At 39.5% G+C, this 18,699-nt stretch overlaps 1 protein-coding gene across 15 annotated transcripts in view; it reads right to left on the reverse strand.

Annotated features, from left to right (window-relative positions):
- Positions 1-18,699, reverse strand: part of RHBDD1 (rhomboid domain containing 1) — a 103,653-nt gene that overhangs the window by 62,868 nt on the left and 22,086 nt on the right. For all 15 annotated transcript variants that reach the window (XM_075068523.1, XM_075068520.1, XM_075068525.1 and 12 more), the window contains 2 exons: positions 7,039-7,127; positions 5,262-5,312 (listed from right to left, as the gene is read on the reverse strand). In XM_075068523.1, coding sequence (XP_074924624.1) covers positions 5,262-5,312; positions 7,039-7,127 — 140 coding nt within the window. The remainder of the gene's footprint in view (positions 1-5,261; positions 5,313-7,038; positions 7,128-18,699) is intronic.

Consider the following 18,699-nt stretch of genomic DNA (forward strand, 5'->3'; position numbering starts at 1 on the left):
CTCAGCATCAGTTGTGTAGCTGCAGCTGGGTGTGTCCCTACCTGTATGTGTGCTGGTGAAGTGCAGTCTGAAGCCTGAGAGAGTGCTTGGCAGGCTTGCCTCAGCAGTCCAGTGTAAAGGGAGCCCAGGCTGGTGGGCAGGTGGGCTCAGTGGTACCCAGTTCTAAGCAGAACCCCAAGGGGGAGAGAACCCACCATCCCAGTTCCTCCCATCCAATCAAAAATACACTGTATTTCTTCTCAATTTGAGAAATAAGATTTAGAATATTTATGCATGAATCAAACTGAGCACACCATTTCTCTTTATCTTCAGACTTAATACAACTAAGTCATATTAATTAACTTAAAACATCAGCACAAAGTTAACCCTCATATTGGGGTCCATGTGGATTTATTGACATATGTTAGGTAAATGAGTACAGACTGTAAGATGAAAATGTGACAGACAAGGTGGGTGAGGTAACAGCTTTCCCTGGACCAACTTCTGCTGGTGAAAGACAAGCTTTTGAGCTACGCAGATCTCAAGAGCAGCTGTGTAACACAAAAGCTTGTCTCTCTCATCAACAGAAGTGTGTGCGGTGACAGATAGTTCCTCATCTACCATGTCTTTCTAATATCTTGGGACCAGTACGGCTATGACACCACTGCAAATAAAAGATGAAAACATGGCAGTTAATGATTATTATTTGTATTACAGAGTTTTGGTGCAGTAAACAAAGAAAAAGACAGATCTTGATATTACAATCATATAAGCTGCAAGATACAGACACAACCTGAATGTATATGTCTGCTACAAGTATGGGCCTGAATAATAGCCTAAAAATACTACCACTTGAAACAACAAATCCACAAAATCAAACCTTTCAAAGAAATATCTCATCTTAAAGTATCAAATTACACAGTAGAACACAGTGATTTGAAAATCTCAAGGAAACAGGTATCTTTGCCCTTCTTCTGTATATTTTTGAGAACAGAAACAAACAAATGAAACCAATTAAGAGATGTTAAAAAGTTTTATGCTATTAATGCAGTGAACATGGCAGAATTTCAAGGCATCACGGATTATGATTGCCCTAAATGGTCTAATTTAGAAAAGAAAATATTTCTTTGTTATCCATACTTTAACAAGCTGTAAAAGACCTTCAGTCATGCCGGTTCTATTTAAAACCATATTTTACATGCAAATTAAGCCAAACTGCATGACCCTATTGATTTGTACATACTTTTGATGCAATCCTCACATATTTTTCCCATCCATTATGTTCACTGAATGAACATTTTCCCTCCTGTAAACGTAAGTTTATCTTCTGGATGTAATTTTATGTTGAACTGAGCTCAATAACTGCTTACTGATTTGTAGGCTTCAGCACTGCACATTTGAACATTATAAAAATAATTCTGGCACTAAAAAATGTAAATATGTTCCTTGTCATACAAAAAAGAACGTATGTCATGTTTTACGTTTGTTCCATAGCCAGAGTCTTATACACTCAAGGTACTACATTTGATTCATTACCTTCATAAAGCCTTCAAATTGTAGTTCATAATGAGAAAGGGCCCCAAAACAACATCCGAGTTATGTGGGGTTCCTACTGTTCTAATTCTATTGTCCATATTTTCATGAGCTACATTTCTAAAAAACCCCAACATTCAAGTACTTATCCTAAACAAATTAAATAATGTTTACAACTACAAGTAACTTGACAGTCACACAGGAAAAGGCAGCTAATGCACACCCCTTTATCCGGCTACCGTCCACACAGACTCATGGCCAGCAATAGCCTGAGCTGATGGTTTCCAGAGATGAGTGGCATGGGCTCCTTGCTTCTCCCAGTCAATCACAGCCCTGCTTGATGTAGGGCTGCACCAAAGATTGCACCTTTAGTGATAAGGAGCCCCTCTTACTGGCCAGCTCAGCCTAATACACGGAGATGCAAAGGTGTAATATTCTGCACCCTCCTCCTTAGTTGTGAGCTGGGGGAGGAATCAAAGGATCATTCAGGTGCTCCTTCTCCTACAGCAAGGTCTGCCATCCCACCCACCGATACGCTGGGGGAGCGGGGGAAGACAGCTTAAGAGAAGCAGTTGGCAGAGACGGTATTGGTACATAATTGCCAAATGTAAGTTATTATATTGATTGACACAGAATTGTGTCGAAGTTTCCATGTGTTCTACTACCTTGTGTTGCAGTTTTGGTGGTGGATGCATTCTTTGCAGGGAGTACATTTGTTCTGCTCTTTGAGCCAGCATGGCAAGAAAGGGAAGATATATAAAACTCCCAGAATTGTAGTTCTTATGTAGCTGGGACTGATACTCATAAGCAAAAGGTGCCTGGAGTCTGTCCTGTGTTGGCTCTAATCCTCTCTATAGGGGTAGAGCATGGCTTGGTACAAGCTAAATGTCCAGGCTCAGGTGGGACAGAACATCTCTGCCTAGTTAGCCATTTTTACTTTGGGGTCTGTCAATCATGAAAAGGGGTGGTTCATGCTGAGTGGCTATAGCTACTCTTTGTGGCATATCCCTCCACTTTTAAAAATATTCTTCTTATTTAATAAATGTGCAACCTTTGTGCCATAAACTATTCTTAACTTGTAAAAGTGTCACTGTGGAGATCCTTTGAGCAAATCTTAGTTGTTACTTATAAACAACCATAGGTAAAAAAATTTCATATGCAAGAGTTTTTAAATTCATGGTGTTCTTTTAACTGAAAACACTGAGAAAATATGTCTTTAAATGGCTCCCATCACCATTCAGCAGGAAAAATTTGGTCAGGAAACTAGACCCACTCTTGCAGAAAAATTCTATGGGATCTTTAATTGCCACAAGTGCCAGGGATTACCAAACAAATGGATATTCTAATATGGAAAATACCCAGTCAGAGCTCTTATTAGGTGGGAAATACTCAGAAAAAATATTAAGGGAATCCAGGACAAAATAAAAATCATGATGGACAAAAGGGTGTGGAAAGTATCAGCACTGGAAATGCTGGCAGAGAGGCAAAGAAATTCGAGAGAGACTTTTACATGTGGTGAGTGACTTCTCCGTCAAGAGAAATCACCGGATGAGTGGGGGTGGAGAGAGGAGAAAACATGATAAATAGATAACCTCAAGTGGGCCATAAGCTGGGCTCACTGTGGGAATGATAATGAGATGTGATAATGAGATGTGTTTTGTCTGCTACTACAAAACAGGCTGTGGAGACCTACAAGTATATGCACTACAACAGGGGTTCTCAAACAGAGGGTAGCGAGGTTATTACAGGGGAGACACAAGCTGTCAGCCTCCACCCCAAACCCGCTTTGCTTCCAGCATTTATAATGGTGTTAAATATATAAGAGGGGCCGCACTCAGAGGCTTGCTGTGTGAAAGGGGTCAGCAGTACAAAAGTTTGAGAACCACTGCATTACGAGGAGGACATGGATCAATGTACTGAACTATAAATGAAGTCACATGTACCATGTTCAAAGAGTTCTAATTCTCCAACTAGTGCCTCTGTCCATACACACTGGCATTGGCCTACAGTTCCTCTATGTCCTAACTTCACAATCCTGTGATAAAATTTAATTTTTCTAATCAAGTAACACAACATGTAACACGAGGTTCCAACAGATGCTCTTGTCTGTAAAATTATACTGGCCATGAGGCTATTCGGCAGAATGTCTTCATTTTCCCCAATTACTAGTAGCTTCCCACCACAACAGAAGCTGTGTGCTGCAGCAACAGCGCCTCATAGGGATTGAGGACGTGAACAAAGCAATGGATAGTGCACTAGCGTCCAACATTAATTGCTTTTACCTTATTGGTCCCACTGTCAGTGATAAAGCAGCTAATTTTAGACTTCCCATCTAGATACATATCCAGGTTTCCCTGTAGTTTGTCCATTCTGTTTAGGAAAACATCTTTGTTGAGGAGGGTCATGTGAAGCAGAGATAATGTGTAGGGGTTCTGGGTCACACATTGGCTGGAGAATTAAAAGAGCCTTAGGAGGAAGGAAGAAGGTAGTAATTAAACTGTTAAGTGTCCAAAGATAGGAAAGGCATGAACGAAAAATTTTATGATGATCCAGATATTAGTAGCGTAGTAAATGACACCCCCAGAGGTTCCCTTGAGAAACTTTCTTTGGGCCCTTCGATAAATACATAGAAGAAAAGCATCTCAAAACTATCTCAGCTGCTAAAAACTGTTTCCCTAGTTAGCTGCCTGATCTGCTGTACAGTAATGTTAAAACAATGTTCCTTGTCCATTGGCATCACAAAACAATTGCATGCCAAGACTAGCAGTAAGTGTTACTGCAGCTGCTGCTATTGCTAATCTGACTTTGCTTTTGCTTTCCCCAACAGGGGCCCATCCCAGAGAGAAGAACAGAGAATTAAAGGGCTGTGTTGTTATTGCTGCTGCTATTACTACGTAAGAGGAGAGAAAGAGGAAAAACACACTTAGTAGCAGTGGAGAAAATAGCATGACAGGAAGGAATAGAGGTAGCGTCAAGTGTTATTTCACAACCATTACTGTTTTTAATAAAAAATGGCAATTTGAAATTCATACTCAATCTGAATGTAGTAGGTGGAGTATAGTACCTAGGCTCAGGCTGCACAGACCATTTCTTTTGCTACACTGGTGCATGCTCATCACCCAGGAAATGGGAGTTACAGAGATAATTCCACTAAGGGTTGTCATCCTTTGTAGGTTTTCACCATGACTAATACTATGCATATACACAGCATGCATACCTTGTGAGGTACTGGCTATGTGAAGCAGAAATCACCCCCTATAGCACCTGTCTCAACACATCTACTAATGTCTACATACTCCTCACACTTCCAGAATTTACATCATGCGACAGGGAACAAAAGACTGCACTCTAACCAATTTCCTCTACTGAGGTTTTCAGCCTCTTCATAGAGAAATTGCTGTTGAACTACCTATACAGTCACCTAAAGAGGAAGTAAAAATATGGTACAGTATCACCAACATATAGTCTTCCATCCTGAATGCTTTGAATTTCATATAATTTAATACGAACAATGTTCAAAGTTGCTATTTTAAAAAAACCTGGTTATTTTATTTGTATATTTTGAAGCCAAGATACTTTCTGATGTACATTTATCATTTTCCCCACTTAACTAAATTTCTTCTTCCAAATAACCAAATATTTTACAGTCCATAAAATGGTATATTTATTTTTTATTATTTTAAAGAAAAAATACAAAGTTGAAAGGAAAAGTGAACAAAGTTTTTAGACAATGGAGTGAAAATGCTCACCTGAGTTGTAGTCTCTCTGTCTTGCAGAGTCATTAAAGTAGGAAAAGCCACCTACCAGGAAGAAATGTAACACACTTAATATTTGTAAATAATGTTATAATTCTTTTACAAAAATTAAAAATGGAGCTTGCAGTATTACCACCTACAGAATCTTGGTCTTGTGTAATGAGGCTCTAGAACAGTGGAATTTCTATAAAATTTTGCCCAGCAATAGTCAAAGTATTTAAGGTTTATAATCTTAATATTTTTCTCTGAGTCTCAAAGTGATGTCTAATATAATAAAAAGGGTAGAATCATGCAGAAGAGAAGATACCCAGTAAAGATTCTGCAGAATTAGTGGTTGGGAAATTTTTGCAGGTAAATTGTGCACTGGGGAGTTCCTCTGGAGTGCAGAAAGGAGCTAGCTGTTCAGTTTCAGGCCACTCTACAGAAAACTTATGGCTAGAGTAGCCCCTGTTCTGTCTGTGCCCTGCTGCATAAGAGGAGGAAGAGAAGACTTGTGCATCTAGGAAACAATCAGTTGGCCCTGCCCCCAAATCCTGGCTGTACAGCAGTGTCCAGGTGATATCCTTCCTGCAGCAAAGAGCTCTCTCCAAATCCTGCCTCACCTACTGTACTTACTACACTGTTTCTACCACCAGACAGCACTGCTACAGATGGATGAAAGATTCATCCTTAAAAAAGGTGTGCACTGTCTCATATCAACCAAGTGGGTAATGAAATCAATCTCTCTTAGTTTTGCCACTTAAAAGTCCTATATATCTAGAACTTGCAGAGGCTTCATCACCAAACCCTGCATGCACTTCAAGCATTGAGAGCAAATAGGATAAATCTTCAGGCTACTGACCTACTGGATTATTTGTTAAGGATTTATTTTACTATTTAAAAATAGAGCTAAACCAAATGATTTAATATAACAGCTTCACTGAAAAGTAGAAAGAGAACAGACTTCTGAACTGATAATGTAGTTTCAATATACATCAGCTATAGTCACAGTTAACAAGGTATCATGAATAAATATATTACATTATCAACCTTATCATAGTAAATAAGGTACATATCCATATTTATTATTATTTTTAGTTTATACAAATATTTATTGTGAAAAGCTTTTGTTATGCTGAGAACATCAGCTACTATAGAAAATTCAAAGCACTACTTTTGACTATTTACATTTTTGAATGAACACATAAAACACACTATGTCATCGGGCCCAGCCCCTTAAACTTTCAATTATGTGGCCCTTGTATTTTTACCTGACTGAAACAGTGATGTCAGTGGGACTACTCTCATAAGGAGTTGCAGGACTGGGCCCATGGCTTGTATTTCTAAATACACGGATGTGCAGTATTTGCATTTCCCCCCATTTAACCAGCACCACGTATAAACTTGTAGTAATACAATACCAAAATCAACAATATTGGAAATCTTTAGGCAATTGTCTTAACGCCAAAAGCTCACTTTCAAAATGTGGGTACTTCCAATATAATGTATACAGGTAATACAAAGATAGAAATGTACCATACTCAGCATAATAGAACAACATAGTATTTCTCTGGGTTTACTGCATTTCATTTAAAATGGAGGTTTTTAAATGGCATTTTAATTTTATCCCTAATTTTTAAAAAAAATAATTTATTGTCTTAGGAAGTACAAACATTTGAAAAATATTTGATCCTGTTCTTGGCTCCATTTATTTCTAATAACCCAAACCTTAAATTTAATATTAAGCCATACTGTTAACCTACTTGTCATGCCAAGAGTGTTCACTATGTACCTGCAGTTGCTTTCATGAGCATCTTCAGAGGCCCCATCGTATACATCAATCCAACAAGAATACCTGCCAGATGCCCAGCAAAAGAAGTCCTAGGAGAAACAGAATCATTTGAGAGAGTCTGTTTGCCTGACAATTAGATATAGTCTGTATTCCAATTATTCCAATGTATGTCAATGGGTCACAGTTTGCAGTCTTTGTTCCATATGTCTTTATTCTGTGCAGTTTAATACATCTCAAAAAACAACATTTTCCACCTTTTTTGACCACTGAAATGAGTAACAACCACAATATGTTTTAAAGGAACATCTCTGACCAAATGAGGAGCTAAAAGTGACTGATGTATTACAAGAATCAATATGCCTCAAACAAAATAAGAAGAGTTGGACAAATTGTATAAATTTCATTCAGCTTTAGTTTGTTTCTGTTGTACAAAAAAACATCTAAAATTAGTTCTCTTTTAGCTCTTGAAATTCTTGATTCAGCATTACACTGCTCCTGTTTTACATCAATGGAACTTTACTGAAATCAGCGAAGCTACAAATGCATAAAACTGGAATAAAGCCATGGTAAATCAGGTCATTTTAAGAGGTAAATTACCATACTATGTTTATAAAATAATTCAGAACTACTGCACATTTTAAAATATTAAATATATATGTAATGAGTAGCACAATTGCAACAATAGCTTTTGTAAGTAAACAGATCTGGCTTTGTTTCTAAACAAGAGCTTTATATAACTAATATTTTTAATTTTGGTGATGGTTTGGATAACGAGGTTCTCTTTCCCAGGAACTCACTATAAACTCTGGCTAGTGGTGCAAGGTTTCTTCAAAATTGTATGTGGGAAAAATATGGTCCTACTTTTTAGTTTTCTAAGACCCTCCAGTCTGACCCCCGCCTAAAATCTCATTATGTAGTAGTAATAAGTACCACTGCAGAAAAGGATCTAGGGCAGTAGTCCCCAAACTTTTTTCTGTGGCGCCCCCCACCCCTTACTCATAATGGAATCGGTCCATGCCCCTCACCCCCGGGAGCTGTAGTCAGGAGATAGGGCCAGGAACAGAGCTACAACCAGGCTCGGGGCCATGGCCAAGAGTGGGAGCCAGGCCCAGGAGCCGAGGCATGATCGGGGCCAGGAGCCGAAGCTGCAGCTGGGAGCAAGGCTGTGGCTAGGGGTGGGGCCAGAGAGAGCTGGGGACAGAGCGGGGCTGGGGGAGTGCTTCCTCCCTGCCCCCTACCGGGGTTGGCTCAGTCCCACCATGCCCCCCGAACATTCCTCTGCATCCTGCCAGGAGGGTGCATCCCACAGTTTGGAGATTATTAGGGGGTTATTAAAGTGGATCAGAAGTTGCATATAAGTCAACGATGTGAAAAAGGCTAATATTCTGGGTGTATTAACAGGAATACTGTATGCAATTCACAAGAGGTAATTGTTGCACTGTACTGAGCACTGGGCAGGCCTCTGCTGGAGTACTGTCTCCAGTTTTAGGCAACATACTTTAAGAAAGATGTGGACAAACAGAAAAGAGTCCAGAGGAACAACTAAAATGATAAAAGGTTTAGAAAACCTGAACTATGAGGAAAGGTTAGAAGAACTAGGCAAGTTTAGCCTTGAGAAAAGAAGACTAGGGGAAAAGGAGTAAGGAACTTGAGAACAGTCTTCAATTATTTTAATGTCTATTATAAAGAAGATAGTAATCAACTGCTCTCAGTATCCACAGCAAGGCAGAACAAACAATAATGGGCTTAATCTGCAGTAAGAGTGATTTAGGTTAGATATTAGGAAAAGTTTTCTAACTATAAAGGATAATTAAATACTTTAATAGGTTACTAAGGGAGGTTATATAATTGCCATCATTGGAGGTTTTTAAGAACAGGTTGGACAAACACTTGCCAGGGATGGTCTAGATTTACTTAGCCCTGCCTTAGCACTGGGGAAGTGGTGGGGGCGGCTAAAGGGCCTCTTGAGTTCCCATCTAGCTCTATTACTATGATTCTTTGCCTGTGGTTTTTTCTAGGAAGCACTGATTTGTTAAGGAATTTGAATAAGGAATTTTTCTTCAGGAAAATCCCTGAATTCCTGTCAAGGCTCTAATGCAAATGGTTTGAGTTGAGTAATGCTTATTATAAACTTTCATATAGTGTTTTTCAGCTTTCAGAGCTATTGTTCTGAAGAGTTCTTCCTGAAGCGAAGGTACTAAGCCCTGATTCAGTGCTGGTCTACTTCCAGTTAATATATGAAGGCAAATCGCCACCGTAAAGACTGCAGACAAAGAGGGCACACAATGCCAGAATGTCCGTTCTACAGTTTATTCACCTAGATCTCTGTCAAAGAATTTTTCCAAATGCTATAAAAATCTGAGGTGAACAACTCTGCCACTAACAAGGTCTAGTTTTGGTTATTACACGCGCATGGAGGCATAGTTAGGTTACAGCATTAAGATTTAAAAAAAAGTCAAAGTGTGGAGAAAAAACAACAACAACCTTGTTTTAGCTTGTCACAACGTACAGCTGGTATCCAACATATTGAAGGATAAGACAGACCAGTTCCCAAAGATAAATGAAACCCTGGATTTTGCTAGTGGTCCTTCTGCTTATGTGAAAACAAGAGACCTGAAGTCTTTGTAGATTGAGCTCCTCCCTAGGGAACCTCTATTCCCCAACCCTTTTGCAGGGGAGGTAGGAAGGATTCAGAAGCAAGCTGAGTCATAGGGGTGAGCCAAAGCGGGATGACTGCATGTTACTGGTTCTGTGTTGAGAGTCCTGAACATGATTCTGGACCCCAGTTAAATGCCTGGTATGAGAGAGCAGGAAGTGGAGTGCAGTGCAACCCTCCCAGTGTTAAATAAAGTTGTGACCTGCTGCTTAAATCCATTCTCTGTATCTACTATTCTTTCACCTGCATGTACTGATCAACCACATTGGCATTTATAGCAATTGGGTTTGGACCTCCAGTGTAAGTTTCTTTTCTATAGGTTTAAAGCTCTATAAGTACTCTCTGTAGGCTGGAATTTGACTTAAAATTACTTGGACGCCAAAAAAATTTAACACACATCCTAAAGACATAATGTAATACCTGCACATGAAAAACCTTTCATAACTTATAGTAAGATCATCCTGGCTGAAGATTTTTAATTACAAAGAATTACTTAACAGTGAGAGTGTGAAATCTCTACTGCTTTATTGTTTTGCTTTTATGGTCCCTACTTCTCTATTGTTTATCTGTATAGTTTCTCTCCACTTCTTTGATTGTTTCTGTCTGTTACATAACTAATTTTGCAAGGTGTAAATCACGTAAGGGGGTGGCAGGCTCTGGAGCTGTGCTCCGGCTCCAGCTCCAGGCAAAAACCTGCAGCTCCACTGTTCCGGAGCTGCTCCAGCTCTGGGCTCTGTTCCAAAGCCCTGGGTGGGATAGGATTGGGTAAAGGATTATTTTGAAATATATTACAAAATAATTCTTTGATTATATCCTAATACTTTAGTAAAATGATTGGTTAAGGTATAGCTAAGCAGGACTCAAGTTTCACTATATCAACTGAGGTCCAAAAGGAAGTTCTTTGGAATCAACTCCAGGACACAGCCCCAGGATCAGAACTGCCAGACCTCAACATCCTGTCTACTATATCGCGCAGAAGCTGGAGGCCCCGGATGACCTGATCCTGACTGGTCAGCAGGAAAAGTTCATCTGCCTTATTGGGACTGGTGAGTATTGTATGCTTAGTGTGTAAAATTCTGTTTTGATGATTGTTAATAAACATAGGTTAGAGATTTCACTGTGTAAGAATCTTTCATGGGTGAAAGACCCTGCCAACCTGCAGAGGGTAAGGGTTACGCCTTGAGCCTTAGGGTATGTCTACACTTGCAGAGTTTTTGCACTGCAAGTTTCACCGGTGATAGGGAACCAATGAAAGAAAAGTGCTGGTTTATGTACTCAATTTCCCAGGAGTCGGAGAGTGTTTACGTTAGCAGCACTTCCATCACCCATGAGAGCAGCGCTGTAGGGCAGCTATCCTCCAGAGCAGCTCTCTCGATAGGTCTTGTGGGAAGGGGAGGGTGAGCGGAAGGCATTCTGGGTCCCTGCTAGGTACCCTGTGCTTCATATCCCAGCAGCCCCATTACTTCCTTGTTTCTTTCATGTTATTTTTTTTTAAAAATCCCTGCTGTCTGGCTGCTTTCCCTGCCATATCTACAAGCAATGGGAAAGGGAGTTTCAAACCTTCTCGGGCTTATGGGGGAGGGACGGACGTCCATTTACCTAGCATCAGAGCAGTGGAAATGCTGGCCAGAGTGATGACTTTTGGAACTGTGGGATATCCTTCAGAGGCCAAAAGATGTTCACACTGGTAGAATGGGTCTTCACTTTCACAACAGCGCAAAAAGAACAGCGGTAAGAGCTGTATGCCTCTTGTGAAGGTGGTTTTCTTTTGGCTGTGAAATTTCTGAGTTTCACTGCAAAAAGTCATTAACAAGTGTAGATGCTCCTATGGTTTTAAAGGGACATTTTGCGCTTTAATGACAAGTGTAGACATGGCCTTAGGAACAGGGCAAAGGTGGTTACCCTAAAGCGTGAGGTTACGCACTGAGTCCTATGAACTGGGTAAAGGTAGATGCCCCTAGAGTGTGCAGGTAACAAAAATAATTAAGAACGTTACAGGAAAGTAAATGAAATCCAAATGATTTGTTTGCATATGAAAAACTTAATTTTCCCCACAACTTTATTCTAATTGTATACTAATAGTGTCCTTCCATATAACAAATTTTTATATGTTCCATATAATCCATATAATCCATATAATCCATATAACAAATTTTTTAATTAGAAATAACCTCATCAACATTGCATGATTTATCTTACATTGTTTCAATCCTTCTTACATAACATTTGTAGCTTTAATCATCTGAAATATCTAATGTTAACAGAACAAAAATATTCGTGTCACTGGGCTGCCACTGTCTCTTATTAACAGTGTTCTGTAGTTTAAAAAAAGTGATTGGCGTCATACACATATCAATTATAGGACAGCACATCAGCCAATCATTTAGTCCAGAACTCTTAGCTCAAAACACCATTATTACAGTCTTTTGGAGAAACAGCTTCTTATTTGTTTTCATGTATTTCTTACTTTTGTTTACTGAGAGGCCACATTAGCTAAAGTGTGCTTTTTAAAAAAAAAAAAAGAAAAAAAAAGCAGCATTAGCAAACTGACATACTGTAAGCTACCACTTTCTTTAGATAAAGTGATGAATTTCTCAAAACAATAAGTGCTAGTTCAACTAAATCAATAGCACGTACAGCCAAATACACAAGCCAATTTATGTTCTTCATTGCTAAATTAAAACATGCTTAGCAAGTAGGCCCTATAGCTAATTTAAGAATTCAAACTATTTGAATGCAAATCAGACCATATTAAATCATCACACAAGAAGGAATTAACTACTGATTTAGAGCAGCACTGCACAGAAAAACAGTTGAGTTTTTTTTATTAATTATTATTATTATTATTATTAACAAAGTTTCCCCTTTCAGGTTATTTTGTAATAAATCTGGAATTTTGAATTACCTGGTAAATCTTTACCAGCCAAGTCTGGCAAAGAACAGAAGCCAGGAAACTGGCTCTCACTGGTTAACATCACTTCTCCAGACACTTATGAAACTAATTTCCTCATGTAACAGAATGTTAGCAGGTCGGAAGGCACCAAAGAAACTAGACATTCCATGCAGCATACTGTACCCCTCTAAAACAGAGTTTTTCAAACTGTGGGTGTGCCCCCTACCCAAGGGGAGCATGGAGGAACATGCGGGGGGCCAAGCAGCAGCGGTGGGTGACTCGGGCCAGCCCCACATGGCGGTGCAGGGTGAGTGTGCCACCTTCACCTCTGACTCGCCTCAGCATGCCACCTAGCCTGTGGGTCAGTGTCAATATCTGCCACGGGTGTGCTGATTTCTACCTCCATTAGCCTCCATGCCGAGCGCTGCCTCTGCCCCTAGAAACCATTGCGTGTGCCTTCCCCCACCTTGAAAACCCAAGGCAGGAGGGGCAAAGGGGTAGGTATTGGCCTTGCCCAAGCGGTGCAGCCTGGCTGCAAGGTAGAAGCAGCCTGTTGCTGAGGAAGCCTTGGCTGTGCCATTGGTAAGTATCTGTGTATTTGAAAATTACAGGTGTGGGCAATTTAAAGTTGTTACAGTCTCTGTTAGATTTACGACTAGGCTTTCAAGTATACTTTTGCATGTCTTTATTTTTGTCTGGGTTGTGGAGGCGCCACCAATAATTGTAACTCAAATGGGGGAGGGAGGGGTCAGCTCAAAACATTTGCAAACTGCTGCTCTAAAGAGTAAGTTTTTTTTCATTTAAAAACAATCCAATGATTCCCTGTTCCCTAGTTTCAGTCAGAAACAATTTCAACAGTGATTACACAAACCCCTCTAAGAAACATTGATATATTTCAGGCAAGTACCAGAAGCCTCAAATCTGAAAGTTCAAATCTGAGAGTGAGGATCCATATAACAAGTCAGTGCAGAACCCCACCAAAGTCAAGATGACTGGGCACAGAAGTGGGCAAAGGAGTCCACCCAGGAACAGCTTGTAGGATCAGGTCTGAATTAGTCCTGCAGATTTTCATGACAACCAATTTGCACAAAACCATTTTAAATTCACTCATGACAACCAATATAACACACAGAGCCCACATGAGACCAGAAGCACTTCTGGCTTTACATACCTGAAGGCCTCCTGATGTGACACCAGGCTGGAAGTTGCCATTCCCATGGATGTTGGGTGGGGTTTTATTTAAGAGTTTGGGCACAAAGATAATTTTGGTTATGATTTTCAAACTTGACCAAAGATTCCAGGTGCTTTAGTTTTCTAGAAAGGGCTGAATATGCCTCCTGAAACACCCTTTTAGGTGCCAAGGTGAACACCCAAATATTCAGGTACACAATTGTTAGTTCTGAAAATCTTGACCTGTGTAATTTTATCAATAGACGTATGTACAATAGTTGAGGACGGCAACAAATTTGTTTTAAAAAAAATGCTGTTAGACTAGGTATAACACTGAAAACAATGCACACAACTTGGTAGTAGTAGTTGTAGATTGAAGTATCTACATAAAATGCATATAGACAAAGACGTGATGTGTGTTTTATCCCTTCCCCCATCCCCACTGACAAGGTTTGTTTTACTAGATTATAAGTACTTCAGGGCACAAAGTGTATCATATATATGTATATAGCACCTTGCACAACTACTTATTTGTTTTGTGATGGCACACAGAGGCTTCAGCAATGACTGGGGACCCCAGTAAGAGCTGCTGCACTACCAATAAATTATTAATAATAAATAGGTATATATGAAGCAGTGTAAAATGGTAAACAACTAAATACTTCAGCAGAATGTTATACAGCTCCAACTATCATAAACTGTTGCATTTAGATTGTTAAAATGAACAAGTAGGAAGAAAATATTTATATTATAAATGTTTAATTGATTAGTACCAAGCAACATGCTGATTAATATTATCTCAGTACATTTCTATATCTAGGAAACTACATGGTCCTTATGATTTACTATATGTAGGAACAGTGACACTAATTTTACTACAATAAAAAGGGGAAGTACTACTTTTTAGAATAATTTTTAGAGAAGGTGCTGGGGTGAATAGCAGCACAGACAACTATTTTCCCTTTAAGGAGAAGTCAGACAAAAGATTAGCTTCTCACTAATAAACTGCGTTGCTTGAACTGCGCCACAGTTAACCTGCATATCTCAATCACACTCTTGAAATTCCCAGTTGCAGGATCAATTACAATAGGTCACTTCTTTAAATGTGCCCACGACCAATTCAAGAAAACAAAAGGAGATACTCTATCCATGTACCTCCTGAGTCAATTTATATTGCTGTTACAGTTTTCATTGGCATGACATTACTGTGAAGACACATATTAATAATACTGCAAGCAAGAGCAAGGTGGGGAAAATTTACTGAAAGTTACAGACATGTTTGCCATGCAAGGATAAGTTGGCTCATTGATTTAGTAGCTCTCAAAGATGAAGCTATAAACTAAAACATTAAGGCAACGGAAAGTTTTTTAGCATCAACAACTCAAATCATAAGTCAATAACCATAACCAGTATTAACATGGCAAAGCTGTAAGACAGCTCTCATCAATAAAGCAGCATTTAAATACAAGTGATATTAACAATGTGGCTCCCAAAACTCAACTAGTGAGCAAAAATACAAAGCTTTTAATCAGACTACACAGTAATATAGCAAAATACCAAAATCTCATGACATAAATCTTTAATTTATAGCTGTACAAATTGCTGACAATGATACCTGAAACTACACAAAACTCTCCTGGTTTCATGAAAAACTCAAAATTCAAATCAGGTTTGACAAATTATTCTTCAGTATCTGAGAAAATTAAGCCCAGTTTTTAGCAAACCTGGAATGGTTTATGGCTTTACATGAAAAATTGGAATTCTCAGTTGTGTGTGTTGCCAAACTAAAGAAGTAATACTGCATTGGCAGTTCTGGCTGGGTTTTGTTTTCAGATTTTAACTGTCTTTGAAACTCAGGGGGCTTGAAATCACATAGAATGAAACCAAAGAAAATGTTCACGTGGTTTTTTAAGAAGTGAAACCACCAAGGTTTTTTTGTGTGTCTTGTTTTTTTTACAATTCTATTAAGTCTTACCATGCTACAGGATTGACCCATTATAAAATATCCTTATTTTTCAACAAATAATACACTGAAGACTTCACTGTCAATCTCTGACATTTGGTTGTGTGCTTAAGAAGCTGACTGAAGCCTCTGTACCTAAATAATAATCTGCTAGCATGCACCTGCTCTTCAAAATTGGGATAGTTCTCATGTCTTTCACGTTGTGCACTGCAGGGATACCCAGTGAGAGTCTGGTATTACTGAAAGTGGGCAGAACCATCTTAAATCCATATTAATCAACATAGTTGAATTAAAACCAGGCAGATATGAAGGGAAAACTTTGAACATACGTTAATGGCAACCTGAGCTAGAAAAATCTTCCTTTTCAGCATCAGCCATGAACCACATTAAATATGAGAAATGTATTACATTTTGTGGTATATGCCATCTTACAAATCTGGAAAAATTTACCAGACACCTTCGGATGCTGTATGATTGAAATATGACCATTTATATCATTGATATTCCCACTATTCTACAAATGCAACAACTCTTGTACAAAGGCTATCATGTAAGGTGTCCATGGAAAAGTTATGATTTGCTAAATAAGATTATCCTGTTTAAAACCATGTATCATCACTGTATCTGAAGTTATGAATATTGGCTATGTTTCTGTATCTCAAATGTGTCAAGGTAGTTGACATCCAGTATAGCCAGCCCATTATAAATGAACTATTCAAGCTTGATGACCCATTAAGGATACTTCACTTTAACAATGGGCCATAGAAGAAACAACCCTCCCAGTAAGCCTTCCTCCTATCGATGCCTCAGCCAGAATATGGGTAATGGCTACCTCTGGGAGTCATCAAAGCATGTAAGGACATGTGATATGCCCATGCGACCCCAGATTCCATCCTCAAAAAGATGCAGAATTCCACTTATTTGTCTCTCTCCCCCAACTAGCTAGTGAAAGGGAGAGCATTTCTCAAGCTACACCATCCTGAAAGGGGTAGAGGATGGAAAGAGTCTATACGTGCTTTGATGAGGCATACAAATCCCATACTGGACAATAAGGTGGTTAAGGATCTGCTCTGGGCTCAGGCAGCTCCACCTTGTCACTCTTGCTTGCACAGACTGGACGAAGAACTTAAAAGGGGAGCAGAGGAGCTCTCTTGTTGGCAGACAAGGGAAGCAAACAGATCTTCAGCCCTCAGCTCCTGAGGAAAGGGCTGACTGAACGCAAAAGCTTCCTAGACAACCATTGCCTGAAGGCCCCTCTCTGAACAAAGGGAGGACCAGATTCTGATGAATCCTGAGAGGGAATTATTCCCCTCTGTTTCTTATTACCTCAGTTTATTTGCTTTTTGTTCATGGACTGCCCCAGAAGGGAAGAGACTTGAAAGTGAACTGGCCAAAGGGCCAAGTAACAGGAAAAGGCATGACACTGCAGAGGCAGAGCAGCCATCAGCAGGAGACACCTAGCAGGTCGGGAGCAGCCACTCCCGGCCACAAGGAGTCAGTGGTGAATTCCATGACACTGCCCTCAATAACTTCTTGGCTGCTGAAAAGCAAGGTTACCACTCTCTTCCTCGTTCCTCCTCTCTCACCCTCCAAGTATTTTTGGGGTCATTCATCTTCCTTCCTTCATCTTTCTCAGACCCTGTTACTTAATTGAGAAGCAGTGTGAAATTCAACAGAGCACCCAGCCCTGAACCCATACATTTTTCCTCTACCAGTCTGGCAAAAGTTGGGGTTTATGTCAGAGGGAGTAACATTATCTCTTCTCCTGTTAATAAGCTCAGGTTAAGGGCTCATGTGGCTTCGCAGATAAATAATCTTGGCTATCGACCATAACTGTTTTTGAAGAGGGTAGGATAATTCTTCAGTAAGTGTGCTCTTTGCTCTCTGAAAATTTCAAAAAGGCAAATCTTTCAGGGATCCTTCCACCCCAAGGATCCTTATGTAAGACCTTCATCTCCTTTTTTTAAAATCAAACCCAGTGTCTGAGTTTTCTAGTAACAGAATGAAATGGAAGAGTGGAGGTGAGCAAGCAGGATAGGTGTCAATTTGAATAAGACAAAAAAGTAATGCTAATAAAAACTGCACTCCCCTTCTGCCTCTTAAAGTGCGTTGTCCATCCTTCTCAATAGTCTGCAATCTGAGTGTTATTTCTGGATCCATCACTCCTGGATTCTCAGGTGATGCTGTGGCATACAGTCCCTTTTTCATCTATATCCGGCCTAATTTGAGTCCATGTCTTTCTGAGATGGACCTTGCTCCAGTGATCTAAACCTTTGTAGCTTCAAGACTAGATTACTGAAATGCACTCTAACCAGCTACTACAAAACGTCTTGAGAGTGGAAGGCCATTTTGACCCCATAATACCAGTGCTCCGAGATCCACACTGGTTTATCTGTTCATTTGACTACAACTGGAGATGTTAGTTATAATGTAAAATCTCTAAGTGGCCTTGGAGGACATGATTACCTGAGAGATCATCCCATTTTCCATGTCTCACAATAGGAGGGCTGCTGAGTTCTGGTTTTTAATTTTCACAATCAGTGGCAATGTTATTAGATGTCCATATTTCTTGAACCCGCCTCCCTTGGAAATTCTTCAGATTCCAATATGGACAAGCTTCAGAAGACAACGTAAGAGCTATTTGTCTGGACAGGCTTTCGACTGATGTTTTATAAAAGGAAATGGAGAACAGTTGTTAATATGCAAGGGGCTTCATTATGTTCTATTGATTTGTAATTAAATACAAAACTTGCAGATTCTTTGGACTGGGCACTAATGTAAATTTACGTACATACACAGCATTTTTGACAAACTGAAAAATGGATTTATATTCATTAATTTGAATATGATTTCTAATTAATCAGGAAAGTTTCTCTGATTCATCATTATTTCCATGATAATAGGCAGACTCCGCCATGGGCTTACAGTCTGCTACAACTTGGCAATCGGCCCCACATGCCAGACAATATCATATACAGC

Source organism: Chelonoidis abingdonii, chromosome 8 (assembly GCF_003597395.2).
Source record: "Chelonoidis abingdonii isolate Lonesome George chromosome 8, CheloAbing_2.0, whole genome shotgun sequence".
NCBI lineage: Eukaryota > Metazoa > Chordata > Testudines > Testudinidae > Chelonoidis > Chelonoidis abingdonii.